The sequence below is a fragment of the Artemia franciscana genome, chromosome 13 (assembly GCF_032884065.1).
Source record: "Artemia franciscana chromosome 13, ASM3288406v1, whole genome shotgun sequence".
In the NCBI taxonomy this organism is placed as follows: Eukaryota; Metazoa; Arthropoda; class Branchiopoda; order Anostraca; family Artemiidae; genus Artemia; species Artemia franciscana.
In genome coordinates this window covers 46233973-46261810 of record NC_088875.1, presented here as the reverse complement: position 1 = coordinate 46261810, position 27838 = coordinate 46233973, and the positions used below count along the sequence as shown (strand labels likewise).

Below are 27838 nucleotides of genomic sequence, written 5' to 3'. Positions count from 1 at the left end.
GACGTTGAAAAAGCAGTGCAGGATCGATATGCAAAATCTCGCCATCTATCCTAATGTTCCCATCGGATGCCAGTGTAACGACTTTGTCTTTCTTCCTGAATGAAAAACTTTCGACGGATTGGCCATCCATGCGCTGGAGGATCAGCTCACCTACAGCTTTAGCATCCTCTGCATTGACGCCTTTATGGGCAATCAGCCCGGAACCTATACTTCTAAGCTCTGTGGAACTAGTGAAAGGAGAGTTCTCTAGAAGGAATTCAAGAAACGTCAGTAGATCCTTAGTATCTCTCTGTATTCGTGCTGCGGTTGCAGTAACGTGCTGTTCACTAGAACTGTACTCTAGACCCGTCAGTTTCTGCATTAGATCATTCACTGAAGCGAGTACTGGCATAGACATTGTCCATATGTTTCTCTGAAGCTCAGTCATCCCTTTTCCTCTTGTCAGCCCTCCATCTGTTTTTAAGCTCCTCATCAGGACTGTCTCGATGACGAGGTCTGGAGCCAATCCAGCCCAAAAACGATCACTTCGTCGGGCAATAAACTTGCCGCTTGCAAACTGTTCGAAGAGCTGTGGATTCGATGCTTCAAGTTCCTGCATCATCTGAAGAAAAAGAGGAACTGACTTGGCATAAAGATTATGCCCCGCAGCTGCGAGGTATGGGAGCATATCAGGATAGGTTTTGTCGTCGGCACTGGAACTCCGCGGGGACTAGTCTACCTTGCTTCTCTTACTGGATGTCGAATTAGAACAGGATTATGTTGACGAACCCACGCGCTTGTCGATAACGGCGAGGAATACGGAATAATGTAATTTCAGTATTTTTCCGTATTTCTTTCTCGAATTTTTTTTTTTGCCTTTTCCGAACCTATGGGGTAGCCGAACCTCTATAGATCTCCTGTATTTGTTCTCGAACTTTGTTTTAGATGTCAATTTTATAATCAGCAGATAGAAAAACCCTAGAAAACACATTTCCACATGCTTTCTACCCCTACCCTGTATATTTTACTTTTTCCCCTCCCTCCCCCCCCCATTTCCCCGTTTTATGTTGATCGATTTTTGTATATCATTTTATATCTCAATTTCATAATCACCAGATAGGAATACCCCAGAAAATATCTTCCAAACCGCTTTCTACCCCTACCCTGTATTCTTCTCTTTTCTCCCCTCTTTCCCCTGTTCCCCCGTTTTCCGTAGTACTCTTTTTCTATACTGAATTTTAGATGTCAATTTCGTAATCAGCGTATGTGAAAACCCCAGAAAACTCACTTTAAACTATTTTCTGGGCATGTTCGGCATTTTTCCCATTTTCCCCCGCATTTCCCCCTTTTCCCCTGTTTTTCGGGTACTCGCCCCACTCGGATTTATGGGGACTTTTAGTATGTTGCACAGAATTTTTTTCTGATCATTTTGGTACCATTTTCGTTTATATTGCAATTTTGTCCGGGTTCGACCCTTTTTTGAGCTAAAAGTCCTGGACTAAAAGGGTACTGTCACAATCTCCATAGTTGGATACCTTACCTGTGAGGTTTACAATCACCCCTCGTGTACATTTTCCCTTCCGAACCTCATTAATGAGAAAACATCTTTTTTGCATGGGTAGCTCTGATGTGTTCTCATTTTTTTCTTCTTCGCTGCTAGCGGGACACTGGAAGATCACAGAGAGTTGTTTAAATATGGCACGCAAAAAGTGAACTTTGGGTGTCATTCCTAGAATGGAAAGACTGGGAGGAATTAAAAGGATACTATCACAATCTCCACAGTTGGATACCTTACCTCTGTGGTTTACAATCGGCCCTCGTATACTTTCTTCCCTCCCAACCTCATTAATAAGAAATATTTTTTAATAAGGGTAGCTCCAATGTGCCCTCTCTTTTTTCTTTTTTTCTTCGCTGCCTTTAATGAAAAAACATTTTTTGCATGAGTAGCGCTGATGTTTTCTCATTTTTTTTTCTTTGCCGCTCGTGGGACACTGGAACATCATAGAGAGTTGTTTGAATATGGCACCCAAAAAGTACATTTTGGGTGTAATTTCTAGAATAGAAAGAACGGGGAAGAATTAAAATGGTACTATCACGATCTTAATATTTGAATACCTCCCCTGTGAGGCTTACAATCGCTTCTCGTGTATATTCTCCCCTCCCAACCTCTTTAATAAGAAAATCTCTTGATTTGCATGAGTAGTATTGATCTGTTCTCTTTTTTTCTTCTTTTTTTCTTCGCTGCTAGCAGGACACTGGAACATCATAAAGAGTTGTTCAAATATGCCACCCAAATAATGCACTTTGGGTATCATTTCTAGAATGGAAAGACTGGGAAGAATTAAAAGGGTACTATCATAATCTCTATAGTTGGGTACATTACCTGTGAGGTTTACAATCACTCCTCATGGATATCCCCCCTCCTAAGCTCATTAATAAGAAAATCTCTTTTTCACATTGGTAGTATTGATGTGTTCTATTTTTTTTCATCACCTCTAGCGGGGCACTGGAACATCATAGAGAGTTGTTTAAATATGGCACCCAAAAAATGCAATTTGAATGCTATTTCTGGAATGGAAAGTCTAAGAAGAACTAAAAGGTCACTATCATCATTATCTCCAAATTGAATACCTTATTTTTGAGGTTTATAACCCCCCTCCCCTCGCGTATATTTTCCCCTCCCAACCTCATTAATAATTTTATGGAGTCGTCTCCTAAGTGACATAACTAGCATGCCTTTGCAACATCTTAGGAAGTTGTTTAATGTCCCACCTAAAAGCTATGTGTTTTTTTTTATAAATTCTTCCTGATAACACCGTCAATAAGATCAATATAGCACTCTTTTTTAGTGTCATATCTGGAATGAAAAGGATAGGAAGCATGAAATGAGTACCGTCATATCTCCATAGTCTAAAACCTTAAATCTGAGTTTAAAATTCTCCCTCTTGTATACTCACCCTCCCATCCCCTTTAGTAGGTTTCATAAATCGCTGGCTGATTAGCAGAAGTAGTAGGCAACTGAAACATCACAGGTAAATGTTCGACGGCTCATTTTAAAATTCTTGATAATATCTATTTGCTCTTTGTAAGTTCGTATCGATAATTCCATCATAAAGTGTCAAATGGCATTAAAAGTGACTTTCTTTGATGCTATTTCTAAAGCAGAAATACAAGAAAGCAAGGAAAGCATAGACAGATTGATAAATAGACTTATTCACGCAAAAGCCGAATTGGGCCATGGTGACATGCACAAAACAAGCGAAAAAACACAGCAACAAAACATAGACTGAAAAGACACTAAAACTAATTATTTAAGAAAATCTTTACGATACCTCATACCTACCCGGACGGACTTTTCAATAATATTTATGCTTGAGTAACACCTACTTCTCAAAATTTCCAAAATCCAATCTCTCCCCCGACCTCCACGCCAAATATTTCGAAGTGCAACTCCCTCAACTCCCTACAATCCCCTAATGAATGATGCAAAGACTCAGCTATCTCTCCACATATAGGGCAACTGCAAAGACCATCCCCAATCTATTTTTCCCTAAATATTTCCACGTCCTCCAAGAGGCATAAAATTGCCCATTACTTACATACATTACCCATTTCAAATCTTCCGGAGCCAATCCCATTTTTAGATAAATTTCTTCGCCCCAGTTCTCCTTGGCATCCGCATATATCCCAAGGGACGGCGAGGTGGTCTTCTCAGCTTGCCAAACCTGAACTTCCTGAGATTCTAGCCTAGTAGTAACTAACTTAAATACAGTCCCTACCATCTCTCCTATCCCTTTCCCTCATTCCAGCAATTGCCTAGCCCTGCATGGTCTAGTATATTCTTCACCTGATTTGGCCACGAATCCTTCCTCTTATCTTGAAGCATCATTAAAAATGATGTTTAACTAGCCTGTTATCTTCTATCGATGACACCCTTTCCCAATATTTAACCCAAAGCTCCGACCCGTAATGCAAAGCCCATCTAACCCTAGCATCAAAAACACACTTTAGCAGTCCTACATCCTTAATTTCCATAATAATACTTTTACTTAACATTCCTAGTAGTCTATTTCCCTTACTTTCTAACATTTTGAGATGTTTCTTCCATTTCCCATCTGACAAAAGCCTTCCACCTAAGTACTGAAATTCATCTACATAGTCTAGTGTCCTACCTTCATACGTAAACTGACACTGCGAATCTATTTGTTTTCACTTTTTCTAAAAACCATTAACACCGACTTCTTTATGTTTAATGCAAGTCTCTTATTCCTAAAATAAGAAGATGCTAGATCTAGCAGTTGTTGCAAATGTTCTTTACTTTCCACTACTAATGCTATGTCATCCGCCGAAAGTAATGCCATAATGCTTCCACCTGAAATCTTAATTATTGGGGCGCCTCTGCCTATCAAATATTTTTCAAAACCATTTATATACAATGAAATAAGCCTTGGGGAAATTGTACACCTCGGCTTAACACCAAGTCTACTCCTAATAACCCTAGAGAAATCCTTGTCTATCCGTACTACAATCTTAACTATACTATACATAAATGCTTTAATCTTAACAAATACGCTTGGTAACCCTTATGCTAACAACGAATCTATCATTAAACTTCTATCCGCTCCATCAAACGCCCCTTTTAAATCCAAAACTGCAACAAATAGCCTGCCCTCTTTTCTCCTATCATATCATACAAATATGCATGGTCAAAAACAAGTAACTAGAGGTTACGATCCCTACTTTTTAATGCCGCTCTCAGCCCTTTTAGAAACCTAACAAAAATCAAACTGCAGCCATAGTAACAAAAGGCTCAAAACACGTTTAGAAAAAAATAATTAATATCTAGTGAGACCATTTGAACCTGGCTCAGAAACTGAAACCGTTATTTGACTAATCTTACTAATAAAAATTTATTACGAAAGAGAATTTCACAGACACCAATGTTTTTATCTTTAATTTTCGAAGATCCCAAAGAAAATAAACCCCTTAAACTCTTTTTTGAGAACATTCCTGACTTTTTAGGGTAAGTTTAATATGGATGTGAAGTAGAACTTGTTTATTAATATTTTCCTGAATTTTTAGAATTCTGAAAAACTAGCCCTTTACTGAAAACTGATCTTACTTGTGGTTCTGATAGAATTAAAAGTGTATTCTAAAATTTACTCACTTCAATAACAATAAAAGACTAATGAAAGTCTTATAAATTAATCTTTTATTTTCTTTGGAGCCCTTAAGAACTTGTCTGGTCCTAATCATGTTAGGGCTGTAGCGCCCCGCTTTTTAAGGCTATAACGGGAGAAAGGTTAAGATAGCAACGACAGGTTCAGCGGATGAAGGATGACAGATTGCCAAATATGGTCCTTTTTGGCCGACCATCTAGGGCCAAATGAAAAGCAGACCGTCCCCGAATTGGACGGGGGAAGTCGTAAGGAAGGTTTTTACGGAAATTGGAACCTCTTGAGAGGGTGCAAAGAGTGAGGGTCTAAGTAGATTAGGATAAAGAAGGAGCGTGCGCAGCTGTGTTGGCCTCGGGCGGTTTGACACTGCATTGAGTTGTTAGTAGTAGTAGTAAAAATAATCGTGTTTCCTCGTTTTGACTTATATGTTTTCTGTAAAGCTCTCGTTTTTAAAAATTCTGCAAATTTAGGAATCAATTTCAAATCATGAAAAAGTTTAGACATACCCTTCTTTAGGGTGGAGGGTAAAACAGGCATGGTAAAAACTACAGCGTGATATGTCATTTGAAACTCTTAATGTGTTAACTTACTTGCGATGTATATATTACCACCCCCTTAAAGTTCATTTTGTCTACAGTTCAAGTTTTTGATTTTTTTTACATAATAATTTATTTTGAGACGGCTCTTTTACTATTATTCAATCACTGAGATTCAAGTTTGTCTATTTGTTACCATGAATGTCCGAAGTTCGTGAATGTCGACATTCACTGGTGGATGTCCGAAATTTTCTTCTTGGATTTAGTCAGCGTTGCCAGTCAATTTTTTCAGTTTAACGCAAGGTTTGACAATAACAGGTTAGGTTAGATTGAGCCAGGTTTTTAACTCATTTCTGTAATTTATAACCAAATTTAGCCTAATCGAACCTAAATTAACATAACCTAACTTTTAGCACGATAGCTTGCGTAAAACTGAAGAAGCTGACTCGCAAAGCTAATTCACTCAGAAGAAATCCGAAAATTTGAATCCAAGCAAAAAAAAAAGAATGTCGACATTCACCGATGAATGTCGATATTAAGAGATTTTGGGCATTCACGGTAATATATTTACAGAATAAAGTTTCAAAATTTCTCTTGCATTTTTTTATCGAAAAAACTAAATCGAAAAGGGGTGAAAAACTTGAGAAAAAGGAAACAGTTTTTATCTTTTAAGAAAGTTTAGATTATTATCCAAAGAAAGAATTAATAAAACCATAATTTTGGGCGGTTACGGGGTGAGTTGATACTGGTTGTAATAGTATAATGTTGGCTTGGTGATGCTTGGTTTGAGATGAATGAATCCAATGATGTAAGTGTCTTAAACTTTCGGTGTAAATTGCAACTGTAGGCTTGATGCAAAATTGTATGTTTCGTAGAGGAGGTAAGCCTTAACCAACATATTATTGGTTCCCATAATCAGTATTCATAACCACATCCGTGACTGCCATTCCTACAAAAAATATGAAGTATATCATAGTTTTGTTTTTCAAGCCTCAATGGGGCCAAGGTTATCAGCCCAGTCTTTAATTGGAAGCCAGTGAGCAGTAACAAACATAAATTCACTTTGAATTAAAACAACAGAAAAAGAGAATAAGATTATAAAAACCTTATTTTCGACCTCTTGTGAAAACAAGGTAAAACATTGGACGTGCCCATTGTTAAAGAGCTGAATAAAATTAAGTGCACGAAAAAGGAAGTTTTCTTCAATTAAAATTAGAACATTTTTCATATTAATACGTTGCAAATACCTGGAATAGTTATAATAATTTAATATATAGTTATAAAAAGTTAATAGTAGCTTATAAATATAATTAGTTCCAATTCTAATTAAATCAAGTGTACGAAAAAGGACGTTTTTTCCAATTTTTACATTTAGTTTTAACATTTCGCGGGAGCCAAGTTAAAGAATAAAGAATGTTTGTTAAAAATATGCAGAAAATGAGAAAAATTATATATAACGGAGCTCTAGAAAGTGTAACTCTCCTAAATACTGTAGCAAAACACAAACACTGACATTAATTTGGAGTAAACTGAGAAAAAAAAATGGTGAGTTAATGATTAAGATTATGCAAGAATATAACCCTAACATCTTATCATTAAATAGGAACTGAAAAAAAATGTATATGCTATGAGCAGCTAAAAATCTAAACTGTGTATTACTATGTATATTATTAAAATCGTTCAGGATTAAACACTTCAAAATATTAGTTATTGACTTACATACACGATTATATTCTTAGAAACTCCACTTAGGCTATTCTATTTTGTTTTATTTATCCCAATAATTGACTATTGGGACACCAATCGATTCCTTTTGTTCTTCTTACTCCAAAATATCGCTTTTTTTGCTTAATTTTGACACTCCCAGTAGCCTAGATTTGTTCAACAGCAAACGGTTGTACTGCCCTAATGATTGTTGTAGTACTCGACAATAAGATGCAGGTAAATTGGAAGGTACAATAATTCAGTTTGGCTTTTTTGTAAACAGGAAAAGTTTTTTTTTTTCATAATTCAGTGAGGTAACAAGGAGAAACTTAAAAAAAATCGTAAGAATTGTATAACAACTAATAGAACAATTGTAGAAAATCCCCTGTTTTCATACGAGTATTCATTTTGGTGCCCTTAGCTATTTCCAGGGCCGTATCCAGGATTTTCGTTCGAGAGTGATATTTTTTCGGGGAGAGGGGGTTTATAAGAAAAACTTTAAAAACTGCAACAAATACTTGTTTAGATGCATTTCTGTTACGTTCTTACGAGTTGAACAAACATTACGAGGGGCCAAACCCCCTGCCTCCTAGATACGGCCTTGGCTATTTCATTGTGACACTAAAAAGTGGGATCCAAATAAATTTTTCACACATCTTGCTGTCTGATGTACGATTGTTCAAACAGTTTCTGTAACCAATGACGTCAATCCACTAAGATGTGGGGGCAGGAGACGCAAATATCACCCAATGCCCCAAACTACCATCACTGCCCACGACTATTCCGGGAAACTCTTCTAGAAATCAATAACAAATCCTCCTCAGCCTTTAGAAATAATATTTTCATAGTTTGCTGTTATTTTAAGTAAAAGCAGAAAAAATGAAAAGAAAAAAGCATAAAAGCCATATTTTGCCACCTAACCCCCATTTAAAATACGAAAATCCGGGGTATCCCCATTCGTTTTAAGCGCAATCATAAGACAAACACGGCGAAAAAAAATGACAGGGAATTATGGATAATTTTGTATCAAGAAAAAAAATAGTAAAAGCATAGTTACGCCATTCAACAGTATCTATACTTTCATTAACCAAGGATCCCGCCGGAAGACAGGCATAAAACAGAAAATAACCTTAGTGTATACTGTTCTATGAATGCCAGGAAAAATGTCCAGCCCCCTTCCCAAAACACAAAATTATAGGCTCCCCACCGAAAAAAAGAAAACAAAAATCCTGGAAATTACAGCATAATTCCCCATCCGTGATGTAAAACAGGGCTTAATATCTTGTGATGGTCGTGAAATGAACTCCGATTGTAAAAGTACTTTGGAGAAACATTGCAACCTCACCTAATTGGCTAGGTGTTACGGACACTTGTCAGTTATATAAAGAAGGGAAATTGTCTACTTTCTGAAGAAGTAGAAAAGCCATAAAAGAAGAAATGAGTAAAAGCTTTATTTTTGCCTTCTGTAAAATAATAGAAAACATAGAATATCCTCTTTTTTTGGGCTCGGCGATAAAACGGGTATTAGGTAAAAATCTATAAGAATAAAAAATGACATTTGTTTGTTGTTTTTTTTGGAAATTATATTTCAAGAAAAAGAAGTTTCAGAAAAAAGATAATCCCTACGTTTAACAGGAGTTGTACTTTCATATTTTTTTTTATAAAGGTAGGAAAGCTTCAAAGCTACACATTCGCCTCCTGTAAAACTACAAAAAACATGGAATATCCCCTTTGTTTTAGGCTCGGCTATATAACGGGTATGAAAAAAAAAACTAAAAAAAAACTAATGAAAAAAGTATGTTTATTTAAAACTCTGGGGAATTCTATGTCAAGAAAATGGAAATTCAGATGAAAGAGAGTCACGTCATTCATTAGCTGTTATGTTGTCATAGTTTTCATTTTTAGGTCAACATCTTCGTTTACTGATTATAATTGGCATAAGTTTCAAATAGTTTTTGGCTTGTGAACTTCTATCAAATAAACAATACATATACCGATGTTGATTATACCTTATTACTTGACAAAAGAGCAGGTGTCCAAAATTAAAGGACATTTAGTACATAATTTAGTTTTTTTTATGAATTATTAATATGAATAGGTAATGCTCTAAAATGGACTATTGTATATTTACTATTGAATATAAGAGGACCTTGATGATTGATTATTTGTGTTTTAAAAAGATCTATTAAAAAATTAAATATATTGGTACGCTTATCTTATAATCATATTTGCTCGTTTCAATCCAGCCTTTTCCTCTTGGGGTACCTGGGCCCAAGAAATCCTTGCACCTGAATGCGAAATCTAAGCCTTAATAAGGTTTGCATAAATGTGGTAGAGGGCTTATGACCTACTGTCTGCCTCCAAAATCTTGAGATTCTTACGGAGTCTCTACTATTGTCTGAATTTTCTGTATAATTTCCATCTTTTGGATGAGAAAGGCAATGCATGGGTATAAGCCCGGATCTTTTTTCTGTAGAAGACCAAGCTTCTTCTGATAAATTGCGCAATTCTGAATCAGCTTATGTTTGGAAGTTTCTTTAAAAAAAATCATCTATACACTCGTGCTGGCAGGGGGAGTTAGACCCTCCCCATCAATTCCTAAGCTTAGATATTCCACTGGCAAAAGGAAGAGGGATGGGCAAGAAAACAATAGTGGATTATATATACCCAGGATTATGGGGAGGGAATAATTTCTTTAACCACATTGATCTGCCATATTTTTCCATCCAGTTATGATCCTTTTGTTCTTTTTATTATGAGGGAAAGAGTGTTCAAAAAGGATTTTAAGGGAATGAAAATAGAGATTTGGGAACATTTTTTGAAAGGAGCTCTATAAAGCTCCCTAATGTTAGAAAGTAATTGATAAAATAGAACTTCAGCATAAACCTTCCAGTCCGTTCTAAAGATGATACGAGATCGTCTCATGGGATTCCAAGGGGTGTAGCAATGGGATAAGGGGTGTAGAAATGTTGTGAATCCCTGTACTAGGTGAAGTGAGAACTCACTACTTAACTTCTATAAATCTTTAAGAGAAATATATCGTGAAGTTAGAAGTTTCCATCCCCCCTTGGTACTCCTAAGGACATTAGCTACCCAGCCCACCAGATGTTACGAGAATTTATTCCAATTACTACCGATCGAAGAACTTGAAATTCCCTACTTGAGGGTGGAAAGAGACTAGGAAAACCTATAATCAAATTCCTTAGCAACTCGACGAGACTTGGCTGCAATAGCAAAAGAAAAATAAACGAGAAAGACCAAGATTGAAATATGTATGTTGTTTGAAGAGCCATCACATCCATCAGCCAGATGTATATTTAGGGCCTTTAGATTCGTTCATGTACGTAAGCAGAAAAGGTGAGGGCTTCTCTGAAAACCTAGATTCTTTCAATTACTTGAAATTTTTTATTTACATTATCACATACCTAGGCCTGTGCGTGGCCAGACTATCTTTACTGTTTTTCACGTAATTCGTCCATTTTGTACTTTACTTCAATTAAGCCCCCCCCCCCCATCCAAAGGCAATTACTGTTTACCTGTGCCTCTCGAAAGATACATCAAAAGATAACTCAAGGTCAACTCAAAAGATATGTGTAAAAAGGGAAACATTCCCTGATATTGGCATAATAAATTTGGCCTTTTTCCATCTTGGCCCATTACGTAAAATTCCAGGTAGCAGTAGCGTAGCTAAAGGGCAAGGGAGGGTGACGGTTGTTACCTCTAGCATATGAAGGGGCGCAAAACTGAGGTTTTGTTGTTGTTTTTTTCTTTTATACTATGATCAGGGGGACTGTGAGGGGCGCAAAAACCGACATTATCCCGGGGTGCTTAAAACCCTAGCTGCACCTCATGTTGGATAGTATCAACTCTCTCTAAACAAAATTGAAATGGAGTCTCCGTTAAAAATATAAAAGAAACTAAGATATGATGACCAGGTATGTTATTCAGAGGGGACCCCCGGAAACCCTGAAAGAAATCTAATGAATTTTTTGATGGTTTTCCTGTATGTTGCTTGTTTTCGATAAGTTATTCTGTAGTTGGATACCCTTTATGAACTAACTACTATATCAAACAGTTCGTGGTAACGAACTGTAGTAAGGAGCGACCCGGCTCAATAGTAACCAAAACTCTAAAAAATGGAATTTTGGTACCAATAGCTACATCAAAAGCATCGCATTTTAATGCTGATTTTAAAAAATAAGTTTCATCAAGTTTAGTTTTACCCATCAAAAGTTACGAGCCTGAGAAAATTTGCGTTATTTTAGAAAATAGGGGGAAACACCCCCTAAAAGTCATTGAATCTTAACAAAAATTACACCATCAGATTCAGCGTATCAGAGAACCCTACTGTAAAAGTTTCAAGCTCCTATCTACAAAAATATGGAATTTTATATTTTTTGCCAGAAGGCAGATCACGGATGCGTGTTTATTTGTTTTTTTTTTTGTTTTTTTTCTTTTCCCCAGGGGTCATCGTATCGACCCAGTTTTCCTAGAATGTTGCGAGAGGGCTCATTCTAACGGCAATGAAAAGCTCTATTGCCCTTTTTAAGTGACCAAAAAAATTGGAGGGCACCTAGGCCCCCTACCACGCTAATTATTTTCCCAAAGTCAACGGATCAAAATTCTGAGATAGCCATTTTATTCAGCATAGTCGAAAAACCTTGTAACTATGTCTTTGGGGACGACTTACTCCCCCAGAGTCCCCGTGGTAGGGGCTACAAGTTCAAAACTTTGACCAGTGCTTGCATATAGTAATGGTTATTGGGAAGTGTACAGGCGTTTTCAGGAGGATTTTTTGGTTGGAGGCAGAGGTTGAGAAGAGGGGGATATGCTGGGGGAACTTTCCATCGAGGAATTGTCATGGGGGAAGAAAATTTCCATGAAGGGAGTGCAGGATTTACTAGCATTACTTAAAAAAAAACAATGAAAAATTAAATATGAAAAAGTTTTTTTTCAGCTGGAAGTAAGCAGCAGTATTAAAACTTAAAACGAACAGAAATTATTACCCATATGAGGGGCTCACCTCCTCCTAATACCTCGTTCTTTACGCTAAAGTATTTTTAGTAATTTCAACTATTTATTCTGCGGCTTTTGTGATTCAGGGGGTCATTCTTAATGAATTGGGACAAAATTTAAGCTTTAGTGCAAAGAGCGAGGTACTGATGAGGGGGTGAACCCCCTCATATGTGTAATAAAAACATGAGAATACAAAAGTTCTTTACGTAAGCTAATTTATAAGTTACGTATATCTTTTACTTATAAAAAGATTCGTAAAAAATTAAAAGTTCTTGTTGCCTTTTTAATTAACCGTAAATCGGAGGGCAACTAGGCTTCCCCCCCCCGCTCTTTTTTTCTCAAAATCATTCGATCGAAATTATGAGAAAGCCATTTAGCCAAAAAAAATAAATATACAAATTTCGTTTCAATTATTCCTCTGCGGAGAGCCAAAATCAAAACATGCATTGATTCAAAAACGTTCAGATATTAAATAAAAAAACAAGTTTTTTAAATGAAAGTAAGGAGCGACATTAAAACTTAAAACGAACAGAAATTACTCCGTATATAAAAGGGACTTTTCCTTCTCAACACCCCGCTCTTTACGCTAAAGTTTTTTACTGTTTTAAAATGTAGATTTAAGAGAAAGAGTCAAACTTTAGCGTAAAGAGCGGGGCGTTGAGGAAGAAAAGCCCCTTTCATATACGGAGTAATTTCTGTTCGTTCTAAGTTTTAATGTCGCTCCTTACTTTCATTTAAAAAACTTGTTTTTTTATTTAATATTTAACTAAAGCATAAATTATATTACATTATATAGTAACTTATTATATTATAATAACTTATGAACAGTTATTATTATATTATAACTTACTGCGGATTACTAAAAATTAGGGTATTTGTTATTATTCAGAACACACTCAAAAATTTTGATTTGCAAGATCTGACAAAAACCGGTTTAGCTGTCTGTATTCGGGAACAATTAGCCTAAGCCCAGTGGATAGGCATATTTGTACGTTTTAGGTATATTTGAATTAAATATTTAACATAGTGGTATTTTGGTAAAGTTAGGTATTTAATATTACGCATTCTGGGCGGCCTGCATTCCATAATTTTCTGCTGTAGTTCCTGATATTTTGTTAATAAAGCATTATAGTTTGATCATATTTTGGTATATTTGATTAGGATTAACCTAAATTTAATTCTTGAATGTGTTCTGATTATTGGACAAGTACAAAAATTATAATAATTTTTAGTAAAGAACCATTAAATTATGAATTATGAAAGAATAGCAGAATCCTTCAATATTCTTATCTGCAAAATCAGAATTTTTTTTCCAATGACAGTTATGAATGCTTGTTACTTGTATTTTTTTAAAGGGAACTCTGAATTCAGGATTATCATTTTCTGTTCGAATGAATTTGCCCCCCTCTCCCCTTTTACCAGAACAACATGTGCGTGCCTGGTGACAGAAAAACTTTCATTTCTAGAACTTTATAGTTACATTTAAACCCCCTCCCTAAATATGGTAAATTTACCCCACAGCCCCCCAAAGTACCATATACAGGCTTGAAGACTGCAAAACTTTTCGTAAAGTGTTCCCTCAAAATATTTTGAGCTCCTTTGTTTCACCTCCTAAATTCCCAAGGCGTGTTCTTGTCCCTAAATTGATCTTTCTTTACCCCTTCGTCATTTTAATTGACCCCATTGAGAAAAAAAAACATCATCCATACCCTCTTTTATGACTATTCTTGAGACATCTGGTGAATGCCTGCGCCGGAGTAGAAGTTTCTTCTATTGGCTAATACAGTGCAGAACCAGGTGTTGAAATTCTGTTGGAAATGAAATCATATCAGTCAATGAAAAGCTATTGATCAACAAACACTTAGAAAAAATGGTCAAGTCAGTATCAAGTCCAGTGAAGAATAATGTCAAAGTTTGTAAAAATACCAGAATTAGTGAGTTTTCAGAAATGAAGGATATGATTGGAAAACTACACAAGGTAAATTTGCTGGCCTATTTCGAAAATATTTCTTGGATTTGAGTAAAAAATTAAAGTCATTGGAATTGTGTTTTTTAAATCTAGGGACTAGGCCTAGAGGTACAAGTAGACTCAAGTCAAAATTTAGGGAATATCTCTCTGTCAATACTAATACAGGCTCATTGCTGATTAGTCCTAAAATAGGTTTAGAAAGGAGTCGACACAACTGCTAAGCCTAGTAGCCTCTTTACGCCACCAGAAGCTGACGTAAGGCAGCCTGCAAATGTGTATTTTCCCTCAATCCCTTCCCGTATACGTCTACTGTTTCCTTCCTATTTCATAAAGATGGTATTTAAAGTTTCCGATAATTTAGCCTAATAATTATTAAGTCAAATTCAAAGAAAAACTGAATCGTCAATTTTATGTATAGCCTAGGCCGTAGCCTAGTAAGTAAGTAAGTAAGTAAGACGGTACTAGATCCTTAAGGTTCAAACCGGCGGTGCTGATCTCCGTTTCGTGGCCCTTCAGCCAAGAAGTGCAACGGGAGGGGGCAACCATCCTGTGCTTTTTTGTCACAGATAATCGGTGAAACGCCTATTAGATGTAAGAGATAGCTCTTAGGTTCCTTATCAAAATTAGGTTACGTTGTTTATAATTTTACTAAGAAACTGGTAAAACTTATGTGCAATTACTAAATTAACAATTATCCAAAGTCGTAGGCTAGCCTTACGCTGCCTGAGTCTGACATGCTGGTGAATGCTTCTCCTCGATTCCATCCTTCTAAAGCTTCTCCTGGTCACTTCTCAAATCCCAAATGTTTCAAAAAACCAAATTTTTTATGTTGTTTCAGTTTAGTCTAGAGTGTTCGGCCTTTCTCTTGCCCCCTTGCAGGCTATTTATTAAAATATAAGTAAATTTATGACAGTTCATATTATTTTTTTATTTATTTATTTACTTAATACCAAATACGGTAGACTAAGCTTTCAAGCTTGTCGCAATAATTCGATGCCATTCGAATTACATACCATTCGATGCCTTTTTTATGCTCTTTACGAATATAATAATAGATTCTATTGCAAATTCAAATTTAAGCACTTTTTGAGCTATTAAAAATGACTTAATTATTAAATTATTATATTATTTATAACAAGGTTAGTTTAGGCTAGGGTGTGTTAGGTTAGGTCAGAAAGTGCTAAAATTTGAATTTGCAATAGAAGCAATTATTATGTTGGTAAAGAGCATTAAAAAGACATTGAGAGGTGTATTTACTTTATTGGTAAGTCAATAATATGAACTGTCATAAATTTACCAAAACATATATAGGATTTATAAGTCACTCCCATGATGCAGTTCTTTACATAAAAAAAGAAAAAAAATACTCTGAGTATTAATCCCCCCCCTTTCAACACAACATTCTGATCCCCTGAAAGTTTGGACTATATTGTCACATAAGAAAAGCAACAGAGTCCTTCAAATTTGTCTAAGGGCAAACTCCCCTTAAAACGTTTTTTACTTCAAATTCAACCCTTAATGCTGTTTCATCTTATTCCAGATTGTGTCACCTTTCATGCCAAGAGAAAGAAAAGTTTCCAAATTAGAAGTAATTGAACATGTCATCGAGTATATTAATGAACTAACTGAGGCATTAGAAGCATACCCAGCTGGAAAAGGGTTATCCCAATTGGCTAGTCAGATAGCTACCAGATCTCTAGCTTCAGAAGGCCTAGTTCTGTCACCTCTTAGTGTTAGATCCGTTGCCAAAGTTCAGCAACCTTCATCTCCTTGCAGTCAAGAGGTAAGGCATTTTCAGTTTAAGTCGAAATATTGTGTTCAACTAGGCATGATTTCTCCAAAACTTCCAAAAAGTACACCCTTAGCTACCATCTTGATGTAAACACACACACACCCCCCCCCCCGCCTTCAGCAAATACACATAACAAGATTATGTTGCCTGTTGCTCAGTGTTTTTCCAGGGGTTTATTAAACTAGTGTTGATGCACCGTCGAGTTTGGGCAAAAAGAAAGTTTTGAGCCAGTGCAGTAACTAGGTATAGCTAATAGGTGTGAAAGAAAATCGTAAAAAAAATGAATATGAGACTTGTAGCCATTTTAAAGGTGGCTATTCATGCCAATTATCGTAAATGCTGGGAAGATTGTATTTTTATAATCCGGGGGGGGGGGGCAATTTTGTGTTTTTGATTTTTTTTTTTTTCTTAATGACAATACCCCAACAAAGAATATTTTTCAATGAGTAAAAAGATTAATTTTCGAAATAAAGGAGGAAGGGAAGACATAAAAGATCTAGGGGGCCAGAATTCCACCAGATCTAGATGCCACTGCTACCAACTCAAACACATGCAGGTGCTTAGAGGGGGGGATGCGTGCTCTTCTTCAAATAAATGAATAGTTAATTTGTTTTGGAGAAATTAAAGCTCTCTCATCATAAAATTGTTTGTATATTTGCCCCTTCATATAATTGTCTGTATCTTAGCCCCGTACCCTTTTAAGCCTTTTCAAATTTTGTACTACAACAAACGATTTTATCAGCTTCAGTAAAGAAGCCAAACCGTAAAATAGTAGATAACCCGTTCTAGTGTCATTCCCTTAATAAGACTGGAACATTCAGAATGACTTAAGTTTAAAAATTCTGATGAATTTTATGACGAAGAATAGACGTGATGCATAATAAAGTTTTCGCAAGGCGAGGCATTAAAAAGGCCACCTGCAACAATAAAAGATTCAAATATTTTCCAAAATTCATGCTCATGTTGGCTACTGGTTTTTCCAGTGGTAACTAGAAGTTGGATATGCTTTTTGACATGACTGTCTATTTTTTATTTATGAATTTTGACATAAATGTGAAATTATTTTCTTACAGTACTCTCGTTTTAGCAGTTCTAATTAAAGACAAGTACATACAAGGTGATCAAAATAAAAGAGACCTATTTCGAATGCGGAAGTGCAAATACTTAGGAAATACATTTTTGTAAGTAGTTAAAACTACATGCGTATTCAATAGTTCACAGGCAGAGACCTGCGCAGAGGAGGGAGCTTGGGTCCTAGGTTCCACCGAAAGTCGCAGTTCTCCTGAATTTTTTCAGCAATTCACGTTCAAGTTAGTAAAAAAAGTTTATCACTCCCCTCCCACAGAAAAAAAATCATACGCATGTGTTTGTTTACGTAAGATGACGCCTTTTCTTGCATCACGCAGAAGGGCCCCTCTAAGCGTTCCTTCGAATTGTTAGCTGACCAGCAACGAGCATTTTTATGGCACTTGTCCGTCGGCCGAGTGCCATATAGTGATCGCAATTTCTGTCGGTCGGTCGGTCTGTCTGTTGGTCCCAGTTTTGCTAGTTCGGGCACTTCCAGATAAGCTAGGACGATGAAAGTTGGCAGGCGTATTAGGGACCGGAACATATTAAATTAAAAATAGTCACTTCCCCGATTCAACCATTTTTTTTGGGGGGGGGGGTGAAGGGATGGTTAATTCGCAAAAATTAGAAAAATGAGGAATTTTTACCTTACGAACGGGGGTTCAGATCTTAATGAGATTTGATATTTTGAATGAACTCTTGTCTCAGAGCGCTTACTTTAAATCCCGACCGGATCTGGTGACATTGGGGGGAGTTGGAGGGGGAAACCGGAAATCTTGGAAAACGCTTCTAGCGGAGAGATTGGGATGAAACTGAGTGGGAAGAATAAGCACAAGTCCTAGATACGTGATTGACATAACCGGACCAAATCCGCTCTCTTTGGGGGAGTCGGAGGGGGGTCCAGTGCTTTGGCAAGTTCTGTGCTTCTGGACGTGCTAGGACGATGAAAATTTGTAGGCGTGTCAGGGGCCTACACAAACTGACTTGATAAGTCGTTTCCCTGATCTTCTGGAGGGGTTGGAGGGAGGGGAAATCTTGAAAATTGAGGTATGTTTATCTTAAGAATGGGTAATCAGATCTAGATGAAACTTGATATATAGAAAGATATCATGTCTCAGATAATGATGATAGAAGGTAATAAGCTTACCTAAGCTATGGATGTCAGGTGATTGATTTTTCTTCTAAGGATAATTTCGACAGGACCTGTGCCTGTCATCATCAGGTTAATTCAAATTTCTTGCCAGAAAGTAAAATCACTAAATAAATAAAACTAAAAACACTGAACAACACTAATGATGAGCCGAACCTGGAGTTATTGTTGTGCCATGGCCCGAATTTTGGTAGAGGCGTTGATGGCTGCTGTCCTAGTGGATCTTAATTTCCTCCTTCTTGAAAAAAGGCAAGGATAAGATTACTTCAGATCCACCAGGGGTATATGAGATTCCTTGCAGTTGTGGTGATACCTATATAGGTCGTACCATGAGACCTCTACATCACCGATTAAAAGAACATGCTGATTCCATTGATGACTGCCTTAAAAAGACAAAGCTAAAGGAGGAAGGTAATTTCTCTGCATTGGCCCATCATATCTTTGAAAACCCTTCCCACTCCATTAAGTTTGACCAAGCCCAACTTATTGCTATTGTCCCACAACTCTTAAAGCAGAAAATCAGAGAAGCTTTGGAAATTGCTAAAAATAAACTAGCGATCAATAAAGACAATGGTGAGTTTCATATTAGCGAAATTTGGGAACCAATCACCCATAAATTGAAAACTCACAAAAAACTCCACCCCTTTCCGAAAGGCCCAACCTCTTTAAGATCCACTAGGACAGCAGCCATCAACGCCTCTACCAAAATTCGGGCCATGGCACAACAATAACTCAAGGTTTGGCTCATCATTAGTGTTGTTCAGTGTTTTTAGTTTTATTTATTTAGTGATTTTACTTTCTGGCAAGAAATTTGAATTAACCTGATGATGACAGGCACAGGTCCTGTCGAAATTATCGTTAGAAGAAAAATCAATCACCTGACATCCATAGCTTAGGTAAGCTTATTACCTTCTATCATCATTATGTATGAAAGTCAGGTTAGCCTCAGAGAATATCATGTCTTAGATGCTCCGTTTTCAATTCGGATCGGATCCGGGACCTTGGGGACGGAGGGGGAAACGGTAATCTTGGAAAACGCTTAGAGTGAAGAGATCGGGATGAAACTCGATGGGAAGAATATGCCCAAGTTCTAGATACGTGATTGACATAACCAGACCGGATCGGATATCTTAGGGGGAGTTGGGGGGATTTCTAGTGCTTTGGGGAAAACACGTGATACTGGTCCCCACAACTCTGTGCTCTCTATAAGGAGAATTAAATGAAGTTGCATCAGATGAAATGTTTCTCCCGGTGAACAATGCCAACAAATTTCGTAAACTATTGAATGTTCTTAATAAATACTTATTTTTTATTGTAAAACTATCTTTATGTATCGTTCCAATTTCTTACCGGAGCCATCAGTTTCCCGTAAGCTCCACAACTTTCATGTGTTTTTTTGTGAAGCTTGACCATTTCAACTTTTAACAATAAATTACAATTATTTGCTCCATGGATTACTCATGGTCTCAGTGGCGTCAGTTAGAAGGGGGAATCCCCCCTAAATATTTTGCCCCGCCCTTGGATTTTGAAAATTCCCTTTTATGGGTTTGTTTTTGAAAAAAAGTACTAATTTGCCCCGCTAGTTTGGAAAAATGCTTTTCCTAAATTTTTTTGAATCGAAACCCCTGCGTTGTTCGCCTGGGAATCGAATTATTTTAAGTAATACAAATGATACACCTATGAAATAATATCTGTACACAGTGCAGCCTATTTTTGTTATGATTTTGTGATTTGCAAAAAAATATATATATTTTTTTTAATAATGCTACTGCAATACCAATAATTATAATAAAGTTATAGTCTGTAAAACTGATCTATATCTTTATTTTTAGTCTGTTTCGTCCCATTTCAAATTTTCCACGGAACTTGCTTGTCCGTGGATGTCATGCCGCTCAATTATGCAGAAAATCTAAAGTTTACTGTACTTAATTCGCCCCAATTTAAAATTCTGAAATACTTTCTAGCTGTACTTTCCTGTAAGTAACGGAACTAATCTTATTACATTTGCTTTGAGTTGTTAATATGACGGATGGGAGGGATTTAAGTTTGTTTGCCATTTTATGAATGAAATTCTTAGTCTATTTCCTTTCAGGTGTCTTTACCGCAAACGGAAGAATCCTCACCCGGACGCGACATCTATTGTTGAAAAGTAGCCGGGGGTATGCAGGTGTATGATTTAGCTGTGATTTGACCTGTATTATAGTTAATGATGAACATAATTCTGTAAATATATTTTTAAATTACATGCTAGTGTGGTTTTTGTAATAGCAATTGTGATTGTAGATAATGATGAAGTGAGTGTTATTTAAGCACAGCTTGTCAAATCTGATCGAGATTCGTTTTACTGTTGTTTTCTTTTACACTATCAATGTTGTATTTTTTTTTTTTTTTTTTTTTTTTTTTTTTTTTTTTTTTTTTTTTTTTTTTTTTTAGCATTATTCATTGCAACATTGCGAGTGATATGTCAAAAATAAAAGATGGAAATAGCGAGTTGTATGGAAATGGGAAGTCCTTTGGGTGAGGGAGGGCAAGGTCCTGAAGGTGGCTTCAAAAAAAAGGTCGTCCCGAAGGTGGTTTCAAAAAGACACACCGAAAATAGAAAAATATAACAATTCATAGGAAGAATCCTAAAGATGTCAACACTTTAGGGAAAGGGAGGATGTAAAGTCTGAAGTTCTCTGTTCTGAAATGTTGTACTCTATGAAAAAGGGTGTATTCGGGATTTTTTTTTGGGGGGGGGGCTTACAAATAAACTTAAAAAACGCATCAAAAATTGTTTATGTGCATTTTGTTGTGTTTTTTTTTTGTCGGACAAAAATTCCTGGAAGGGATAGGTACGAAGCTTGTACTCTCCCGACACGGCCTTGTCTCTGACCAACATGGAGATAAGCGGGGTTGGATTTAAAGCTTGACGCATCTAGGCCCAAGTGTTTTTGCTGCTCCGTTTTTGTGAGATTTTCGGTGAAAATACGGGGATAGTGGAAGCACTGGACAGAACGCAACTGATGAGCCAAAAGTAATGAGAGAGAGGGGTGATACCGAACTCTCAGCTGCTATACCTGGGAGACATCTGACAGTTTATAAGTGGCCACGGAATTCCTGTGTTGATTTAAAATTACTTTTCTGTGAATAGGTAGCAGGGTTGCGGGGTGCACCTGGCACTTTGATGATAAATCATATCAGTCCAGTTTTATTCCGACAAAAAGTGTTCCCTTAAATCTCCTCCGAAAATTATCAATCGTAAATATTCTATTCTTCTGGAAAATTCCCGGAGAATTCGGATAGTGCAAACAGTAACAAAAGTGCTTTTGTCTTCGCCTCCATCCCTCCTCCTAAAAAAATAGCTGATAAGTAGTTGGGAAACCATTGTTATTTTTTCCAATCCTTACCATATATATTATCATCTGTCGGACACTGACCTCCTAATCATCTTTACTGAATATATATTTCATTCTTAATATTAGAGATATATCAGAGGCATCTTCTATCAGATGCCTCCTTGTTTCCACAGCCATGTCTCATTTCTGACAAGCTTTTCCGGGAAGAAGAGTCCGCGGAATGGAATTTCCCAGGAGAATTGAGCGAAGGGAAAAAAAAGCCAGTAAACCCCGCAATACCTTATAAATAGTAACTATATCATCCAGTTTTTGAAGTATCTCGAATCGGTGCCTAATCCCGGCGGGACATTCTTCTACCAGATGCCTCCTTGTTTCCACGGCCACGTGTCATTTTGGCAAAGTGGAGAGTTAGCTTTCTCTTTTTGGGTGAAAATTTTTAATACGTGTAGGTTCTGTCATCACTCGTATTTCAGACTGATTAAGTCGTAGAAGATTTTAGTTATGGTGGGAGGGGTTATACTTTAGGTTCCTTTGTTTCTTTACATCCCACCTTTCTATGCTAATTCTGCTCTGTCTCCTTAGTGCCAACATAAATCTTTATATTTGAGAAAGAAGAGCAGAAATAGTGATAAAAATACTATTACTAACAACTCACTGCAGCACCAAACCGCTTAAGGTCAACGTAGCTGTGCACGTCTCCTCTGCTCCATTTTACCTATTCAAAACTTCACTCTTAAGCTATAGTTTCCTAGGAAAGCGGCGCCGTTAACTAGCGGCCGTGATGTAGCGTTGAGTAGCGTCTATACAAGCCATCGAAGTGGGCTTCATAGAGAACGTCGATTTTCACCATAACGTCAGATAACGGTGCTGTCAGGTGCATGACGGCTGTCATAGCGGTGATTTGCAGTTTAGGGGCGTTTTGAACTTGTAGCTGTGACCTACTGAGTGATTACAATCCGGGGCGTAGCTGTAGCATTTTTGTTGGAAGGGGGGGGGGGTAAGAGGGGTCCATATCCGGGTAGTCAAGGGGCGTGGACATATAAAAATCTTCAAATTAAGGGGGAAATCTCCCCCACGAACGACGCCCCTGACTACGATTGCATACTGTCGCACCATTTTCTGGGGAATTGTGGGTTGGCCACTGTAAAGACGGCCACTACATAACGGAGCCGCTTTTCTCGGAAACAATGACTAGCGCTGTGACAATAGAAAAACCGGAAAAAAGATGAATTAAATGAAAAACGTAGGGCGGCAAAGGGAAATTGTAGATATTTTGAAATTACGATGGAGTAGAGAGGGAGCCTAGTCCAAGAAGCTTTCCTAATTTAAATATCTGCGATTTAAGCAAGGTGCGTCGAATTTGTCATTGGCCTTATTGTCATATAATGACTGAAAGACCGCTAGATGTGCTCTGTAGCGCGTTGTCTCAAAATATCTCCCCTTGAATTTTTCATCTCTTATGCTCTTATTTTGGGCCATAAACATATACTTCAAAATTTGATGCATAACCTTGGTTTTTCTTCTAATAGCTGGTGGAATAGCCTTATTCAAGGAATAGCAAACGTCTCTTAAGAACTGTTTTTTGTAAAATTCTTGACTTTTCAGAAAATTGAAGGACATCAAAAGAACTGTATTTTTATTATAGATATAAAAAATATAAAAGAATAGATTTTTTTTAACATCACTTTTTGATTCATGTTTCCGCTTATGAGCTAAATTGATAATGTGCAATTGAAATTTTAGATACAATTTTAATATTCAGTCAAAATACTCGACCAACCTTTGTGTTAAGCAACAGTTTTTTGGGCCAGAATCTCTGTTACCATAAATAAGTTTGTTCTCTTACAGATTTTCTCTTTAATGTCCTCCTTTTTCATTTTACGTTTTTGTTCCCGTTAAGTCGAACTAAGTTCAGCTCGATCTTACGCATAAGTTTCTTATGTTATAGAGCCTTAAGTTTGACCGGAAGCTCCGTAACTGTCTGTGTTTCCGCTTAGAAGAATATAAAATATTGTTTATTGAAATTATTGTTGTAAATATTCTGTCACAAACTTGCAAATTACGTAAAACTTCTCATAAGAAAGCACTTTTTTATTAGCAGCTGCATCTCGGCCCGGCTTTGTCTACCGGTTGAGATAAGGAGTGATCATACTGTTTGTATTTCTATACAGTGGTCCGCACCAACAGGACTATTTTCCTGTACCCAATTCTCATCAAACCTGGTGACAGTTACTGGCATATGTCCAAGATTTTCATTTGAAGGACTTTAAATAATTGTGTAACCTCTATTTTAATCTTACACATTCATGCATGAATCAGAAGGGTGAATGGGGCTTTTGCCCTTCTAGATTTTTTTTCACTTTCTATGGATTTTGAAAAATACCTTTTATTTGTATTCTCACTGAAAATGCATTTTATCCGCCCCTACATTTTCAGGAATTAACACCACTAGGAAACGTATGTGCTAGATTTTTGGGTGGATGGGAGGAGATTTTTGGGTAGATGGGACGGGAAAAATAAGTATAGATAAGAAAAAGCGATGCGTATACGTAAAACATATATAACAAATCACTGGAACTTCTAAGTTTTTTTCCCGCCTTTCTTGATTAAAATGCTGATTTTGTTTCTGCCTGAACACTGATTTTAAGCCTTCAACTAAACAGGATATACGCCATCAAAATCCGGTTTTCATATGAGGTTAATTGTATTCGTAAATTTATCAAATGACATATTTATAAAGTGTTTCAAAAATTTATTCAAGATAAGTCAGAAGTTGTCTCCTTCACAGCAAAGTCCTTGTATTTGCCTTTTCTTATAAAAATCTGTTCAATAGTATGACGAATACTATACAAATATGTATACATGTATACAAATATACATGGACTTCACCAGATGGCCGCACGTGCAATCAAATTGATCACCTCCTCTTTTCACGCAAATGGCGGAAGAGTCTACTCGACGTGAGAGGCTACAGAGGCGCTGATATACAATCAGATCATAACCTCATGGTTGCTAAGATCCATCTAAAGTTAAAAGCGACACAGAAAAACAATAAACCGACAGCACACAAACCCTTCAACGTTGAGAAACTGAACGACAAGGAAACAGCACGAATGTTCCAATTAGAACTTTCAAATAGATTTGAAGCCCTGCAATCGGAATTAGAACCAAGGGCTGATGTCGAACGCATGTGGGATAAACTTAAAACCACGTACAGAGAAGTTGCAGAGGAGCAATTAGGCTATAAGAAGAAAAAGAAAGAAAGATGGATTTCCGAACGAACCTGGAAACTAATTGATGCAAGAAAATCAGCCAAACTTTCCATTCTGTCGGCCTCAGACGCATCTGAATTGATTGTTCTGCAAGTCTCATAGAGAAATAGACAAACAAGTAAAGAAGAGTGTCCGGACCGACAAGAGGCAATTTATTGAACAGAAAGTAGCTTTGGCGGAAGAAGCAGCAAAGAAGGGAGATTCGAAAACAGTCTCTAGATTAACCAATGAGATGATTGGAGTCAAACCTAACAGGACTAATCTAGTAAAGGATGAGAATGGAGCCCTTTTGACGGACTCTTTGATGATTGACGAGAGGTGGGCAACCCACTTCGAGAACCTACTAAATAGACCGAGAATAAATGATCAAGATATAATTCCTGACACTCCATTTATGATTCTCAATGTAAATGAAGAACCACCGTCTCCAGAAGAAATCCGAAGAATGCCAGGAGTAGATGGCATTACATCTGAGATGCTGAAAACTTCAGTCCGCGACTGCATGATAGTTTGGGTTGAGCTACTAACTCAGATATGGAGTGACCAGAAAGTGCCCAGTGACTGGACGAAAGGAACCATTATTAGGCTCTTCAAAAAAGGCGATGCGCTTGTTTGTGGCAACTGGAGAGGTATTAACATAATGTCGATACCTAGTAAACTTTTGTCAATTATTATACTACAACGCCTACAGCAGAAACTGGACCAATATCTTCGTGATGAAAAACACGGCTTCCGACCTGGAAGATGTCAACAACAAACAACTCGCAGATCTTGACTTTGCAGATGATATAGTACTACTAGAAGACGCCAAAGATCGATTGCAACTACTATTTGATGAAATCTCAGAAAAAGCCCGAGAGGTCGGATTGTCGATCAACGTCGATAAATCAAAAAGTATGTCCACATCTGGCTCCCCCCTAACTCTTCAATGCTCCGATAAATCTGTTGAACATGCCCAAGAATTTAAATACTTAGGAAGCTGGATAAAAAATACTGGCGCTGTAAAATTTGAAATCAAGAGAAGGATTGGACAAGCATCAGGCGCCTTCAACAGACCTACACCAATTTGGAGAAGCAACAAATGCTCACTTCGTTTAAAATTGCGCCTGTTCAACAGCAATGTGTTGTCTATATTGATGTACGCCAGTGAATGTTGGAAACTCAACCAACAACTTGAGAAACGTAACCTTGGATTCGAAACATTTGCCTTCGAAGGATCCTCAAAATTAATTGGCATCAGAAAATTACCAATAGGGAAATCCGGCTGAAAACAAACCAGCCCATAGTGACCGAAATTTTGAAGAAACGAAGATGGACATATTTGGGTCATGTTCTACGCATGCCCGAAGACAGACTGCCCTCAAGATTCTATCAATGGCAGCCTGAAGGAAGACGAAGACGAGGCCGACCAAAACACACACTGCGGAGGCAGTATGATCGGGATCTGAAAAAGGCAAAGATTTCCCTCACTCCGCAATGGGAAGATATCACTGCAGCCGCACAGCTTCGTTATGAATGGAGAGACTTTGTCGACGCCCTATGCGCCACCGATGGCTCAGGAGGATCTAAGGTGTAAGGTCTAATAGTATGACGATCTGCTTATTTTCAAGGATGTGTGTGTTCAGGATGTTTGTCGGCAGGGGGGCTTACTAAGATAGGATTAGGCAACACCCTCCCTGAATACGGACTTGATTCCACTAGTTATGGCATTTAAAAAAATTATGCCCCCGCTCTGAAACATTTTTAGTTTGAAGAACAGGGCAGTGGCTCCAAACCCTGTAGGGGTTACGCTCTTAGATGGAAATTTATGGGATGTTCGGTTCAGGTCTCTTAAGTGTTTTTGGCTAAAAAGCAAATTAGCGCTTCCCTTCAATTCCTTAGTCGTGATTGTTTCAGATGCCCATAGATCAGAGTCATTTAGGGGAAGAGGCAAACGGGGCAGCTGCCACGGCTGGAGGGCTGCCCACTTTGATCAAATTTTTCACTTTGATTCAGCTTTTTTGCTTATATGTGAATCGAGAGGGGGGGGGTTGTAATCAATTTTGCGCCTGGCACCACCAACCCTAGGAGCACATCTGCCTAAGATAGTTGCATCCGCACTGGTAACCAAGGAAGTTGGAGTAAACCCAAAATATTGATATTCCAAATAATTTGTGGTATTAGCCTACAATTGGGGCTATTGACAAGGAAAAATATTAAGAAAACCATTATTACTACATAATGTGCAGAAAAATCTTGGTTAACACATTCTGAAGGTGCTTCCAGTATACTTTACCCAAAACCCCATTCCCCTAATTGCAAATATATAGCCAAAATTACACCTGTGTGTTATGCCGCTTGTTGATTTCGTCAGCGTTGATTCAACTTTATGTATATATATATATATATATATATATATATATATATATATATATATATATATATATATATATATATATATATATATATATATGTGTATATGTGTATATGTGTGTGTATGTATGTATTTGCATATTAGGGGAGGGGTTGTAAAGTGTATTGGAAGCGCCTTCAAACGCGATAACTATATTTTTTCTGCATTTTTTGAAGTAATTTGCCCGTAATAACCTAACAAATAACTGACATTCATTCAGATTGGCCCCAAAATGCAGAACAGATGGTCGTTTCAAATATGCCTGAAATTCTTTAGGCAATGATCAGCTGAGCAGATTTAAACTTTACTTCAATTCCCCGGGTCGAAATTAGAATTGTTTGATTTTTTCTAAATCACTATATGGTTAAACTTGGCAGGCATAACTGAACGGATGAGCCTGTCAACCTTGTGTACGGCGTAACTGAATTATGTGTCTGTTCCGATA

General features: G+C 37.2%; 1 protein-coding gene and 1 long non-coding RNA gene across 2 annotated transcripts in view; one reads left to right on the top strand and one right to left on the bottom strand.

Moving 5' to 3' along the window:
• LOC136035005 (uncharacterized) overlaps positions 1-27838 on the bottom strand; it is a 77426-nt gene that overhangs the window by 7121 nt on the left and 42467 nt on the right. The window contains exon 3 of the long non-coding RNA XR_010619313.1: positions 14122-14220. This is a non-coding gene — a long non-coding RNA (uncharacterized LOC136035005). The remainder of the gene's footprint in view (positions 1-14121; positions 14221-27838) is intronic.
• On the top strand, positions 14230-20636 carry LOC136035004 (protein extra-macrochaetae-like). The gene is made up of 3 exons (XM_065716577.1): positions 14230-14390; positions 15922-16164; positions 20484-20636. Exons 1-3 carry the CDS (start codon positions 14283-14285, stop codon positions 20535-20537), a joined length of 405 nt encoding a protein of 134 aa, XP_065572649.1. The 5' UTR covers positions 14230-14282; the 3' UTR covers positions 20538-20636.